The sequence below is a fragment of the Phaseolus vulgaris genome, chromosome 10, assembly GCF_051622355.1.
Source record: "Phaseolus vulgaris cultivar YP4 chromosome 10, ASM5162235v1, whole genome shotgun sequence".
Taxonomy (NCBI): domain Eukaryota; kingdom Viridiplantae; phylum Streptophyta; class Magnoliopsida; order Fabales; family Fabaceae; genus Phaseolus; species Phaseolus vulgaris.
Window position 1 is genome coordinate 4,134,708 of NC_143507.1, and position 3,923 is coordinate 4,138,630.

Genomic DNA, 3,923 nt, shown 5'->3' on the forward strand with positions numbered 1-3,923 from the left:
TTTTATGGAGAGGAAAGTGAAAAAAAAAATTATATAGAGGTAGTGGGAAGTTGTTAAAAAAATTACTTTTGATTATAGCCACAATAAAATGATAAAAACCTCTTATATTATTACGAAGTGGACTTTAAGCCTAACTCAACCCCATAAAACCGGCTCAATGGGGTGAGGTTGGAGATCCCACATCGACTAGAGATTAGAGCCTTTCATGGTATATAAGTGGGTGCAAACCTCACCCCATTGAGCCGGTTTTATGGGGTTGAGTTAGGCTTAAAGTCCACTTCGTAATATGGTATCAGAGCCATTCCGAGCCTATCCTAGCGAGTGTTTGTTGGCCTTATCAGGCCACCCGCTATCGGGCCGCTATCGGACCACCCATAATATATAGTCTCACGCTCGAGCTTTTATCTATCACTCTCGGTGGGTGCAAACCTCACCCCATTGAGTCGGTTTTGTGGGGTTGAGTTAGGCTTAAAGTCCACTTTCGTAATATATATTTCTAAAATAATAAAATAAAATATTGATATAGCTTAAAATTAAAAAATAAATATATACACAAACATAGTTATCTTTATATATAAGTATACATTACATCACACATTATTATTAAAATCAAATAACTTACATAAAACAAAACAACATATACTTTTTTGTAACTTCAAAATGAATTATAAACATAAATATCGGTGTCTCCAATTCTTTCTTAACTTCTGTGTTACTAAGAAAACTGAACTCATTTCGAATCAAAGGACACAAACTGGAGAAGTTCTTGATTTTGTTCAAAATGTAGCATGTGAGGCTTAGTCAAGCTTATCCATGCCTCTATGCCATCTCCACCCTTTGTAGGCATAAAACTCACCACGTTTTTTATAGGCACTCCAATCCTGCTCACGTAACTTGGTTTTCCCCATCCAAAATCCGTCTCATACAACCCAAATCTCACCCAACTGCTAAAGCTATAACATGGAACACCCTTTTCTGACGCCATTCTTCTTGCTTCCTTCAAACCCTCAATCACCTCATAAAACTCATCACCCTGAAGCTTACTCACATAATTTCCATCAACTTTTCTTATCGTTTCCCTCACTCTCTCACCCAAATCACGCAACCCCACTTCTCCTTCCACCTCCACCAACGGAGACACTGCTTGTTGCCACAGATTTCCCATCGAGTGCTTCCCCAGAGTTGAGGCCATTCTGCTGCGAATGTTGACCGCGTGGGATACCATAGACGCCGGAAACTTTCCTTCCTCTGAACTTGCTTTCGCCGCTTCCAGTGATGATTTCCATATGAGTGCTGTCACGGCTTCAACACTAGTGGGGAAGAACTCTAAGCTCCCCACTTTTTGCTTCAGTCTGGATATGTTGGTCCTGTTGAACATGAACCTCTTTGTCACTATGTCTTTGTGGCCCACCATGCCACGAGTAATGTCCATTTCTATCTTCCTCGGCGGAAAAACCAGTGCCCCTTCTTCCATTTGAGGTGCTATCAATATGTTCTCTTCCTTTCTGCAAAAGTTCAAATTCATCACATAACATTTAAAGACAGGACAAAAGTTCTTCTTCCAACCTCAAATCCAATCCAAGAGATAACATAGTTAGTTATGGTCTAATTTCGAGTTTGATACTCCATTACGGTTTTGTCCTTAAAAATATATTTTCGATCGGGTAACATAGTTAGGGTTAATAACCGTATTCGAGATATTGTCGGCTTTGAAGTTTAATGTTTACAATTTTGTTTTGAAAAAGATGGATTATGGAAAAAAATATTTAGACACTTCTCTTAAGTGGTGTATCGGTGTCGGATACTCAAATCGAACACCGACACTCATATGACACTTGTAGGACACGTATCCGTGAAGTGTCTAATTCAAAAAGTATTTGTTGAATTTCTAACAATTCTAGTACGGTTCTAATACAATTTTAAAAAGAAAAAATACATTAATTTTTTAAAAACTCAAATTTATTGTATAAATTTTTATTATGATTATAAAAATAAAAAACAAATCCTTTTGAATAAGTCTTGAAAAACATTTTTCTGCTCAAAAATATAATCTGGAGCATACTTGTGCACATAAATCTTTTTGTCAATTTATATAATTCATAATTATATAATATATAGATTTGTGTCCTCGTGTCCTCTATTTTAGATATTATACATATCTTCGTGTCCATGTCATATCAGTGTACGTGTCAGAATGTATGTACTAAATAGTTATTTAAACTCTACTTAACATCGATTCTTAAACCATGTATTACCATTTTCAAATATTAATACTGGTGTGAATATAGTATTCTCCAATGTAAATACCTTGAGGTTGCAGCCCAAGCAGCGAGGAAGGATGCTGCAGAGGAAGCATCAGCGATCTTGTGGGAGAAGCAGACGCCAAGTGCAACACCCCCACAGCTGAACTGGTTCAATTGAACAGCCATGGTCTCTAAGAGAGTATCCCTGGCAGGGTTGTAGGGATCCAATGGGAAAAGTTGGTTGATGCGGTGCAGGTGAGGGTTTTTGAGGATGGTTGAGAGATGAATGGGGAGTGTAGAGTGGGTGAAAAGAACGCCCTCATGGTTGCACTCAACGGTTGAGTTGTCTCTGAGGGTTCCGCAAAAGGGGTAATAGAGAGTGAGGAGTTGTGATAAAGAAGCCTTCAAGTTGTGAGATATTGTTGTGATGTCTGTGGCATCGGAAGCAGAGTAAAAGAGAAGAACAGGGACGTAAAATGGAGGAGCCAATTGGTCCAGAAGGGAGAGTTTGAAGTGTTTAAGCTTATTGGGTGGTGGAGATGATGCCTTTACTCTCTCCTTAGATACAATCTCAACTTTCACTTCCATTTCTCACAAAATAAGCTATTGCTATGTATGTATAATAAGACTATGCTATTAATTCTTGCCTTTATATTGAAAAAAACTTTGACTTTTTTCAAAGATCAATCTCATAGTTTAATTATTAAAATAGATCACATTTAAAAAAAAATAATTGAAATAGTGTCAAGATGACACAAATGTCAAAATATAATATCACAACTTGTATAATTAGATTTTAATTTAAATCATGTCAATTATTGTCTTTATATAGAAACAAATTTGACTTTTTACAAGATTAATCTCATAGTTTAATTATTAAAATAGACAATTTTTAAAAAATAATTAAAATAGATAAAGAGTATTAATATTCACATATAGGTATGTCAAAGTCACACAATTTTATTTTAAAAAATTATGTCAAAATATAATATTTATAATTTAATTTTAAGTTAAATCATGTCAAATTGACATGATTTTAATATTTATTGAAATTTTATTATAATGAAATGGTACCAATATGACACGTCTAATTTTAATAATTTTTTAAATTTTATTTATTTTAATAATTAATGTATAAAACTATTCTAATTTGATAAAAAAAATTGAAACAATTGTATGTAAAATATAAATGTTTTTTTATAAAAAAAATTAGATGGACCCTTCAATTTTCCTACACCTATGAAACACCTAATTAAAAATGTAGTATTTTTAAATTTGTAGTTGATTCTTCTCAAATTAATTTATATTTGAAAATAAAAATATTATACTATTAGTGTGGGATGAGTGTTTAATAGAAAATTGGGTGTTAATGTAAGATATTTATATACATTATTACCTGAATCACACTACTTGCCCACGTTAAAAGTATATTGGTCAAACAATTTTGTTGTATTTTATATTTTACAACAGAAAATAAAATAAGCATGGAATATCTATATGAGATATTCAGAATAATTTGGATATTGCATAAATCAATTTTATTTGTTTACGTACCTTTGAAAATATTTGCATTGAGTTTGACGTAAGACTTTTATACAAATACTTGAATCTCATTACCATGCACCTTAAAGTCAAAGAATCTCCTTAAAGTCAAAGAATAAAGATTCTTTGACAATGTCA

The 3,923-nt window shown here is 33.4% G+C and overlaps 1 protein-coding gene across 1 annotated transcript; it reads right to left on the minus strand.

The window, feature by feature from the left end:
• Nucleotides 1-552: 552 nt before the first annotated feature.
• Nucleotides 553-2,867, minus strand: LOC137818255 (stemmadenine O-acetyltransferase). Its single transcript, XM_068621555.2, has 2 exons — nucleotides 2,308-2,867; nucleotides 553-1,505 (listed from the first exon to the last, which is right to left on the minus strand). The coding sequence occupies exons 1-2, from the start codon at nucleotides 2,829-2,831 to the stop codon at nucleotides 731-733; spliced, it is 1,299 nt and encodes a 432-aa protein (XP_068477656.2). The 5' UTR covers nucleotides 2,832-2,867; the 3' UTR covers nucleotides 553-730.
• Between the last annotated feature and the right edge of the window lie 1,056 nt (nucleotides 2,868-3,923).

Excerpts from the sequence above, each read along its gene's own strand:
- LOC137818255 (XM_068621555.2), bottom strand. The coding sequence starts at position 2,831 with ATGGAAGTGAAAGTTGAGATTGTATCTAAGGAGAGAGTAAAGGCATCA. Across the intron at positions 1,506-2,307 it reads GCTTGGGCTGCAACCTCAAG|AAAGGAAGAGAACATATTGA; the intron begins GTATTTACATTG and ends GAACTTTTGCAG.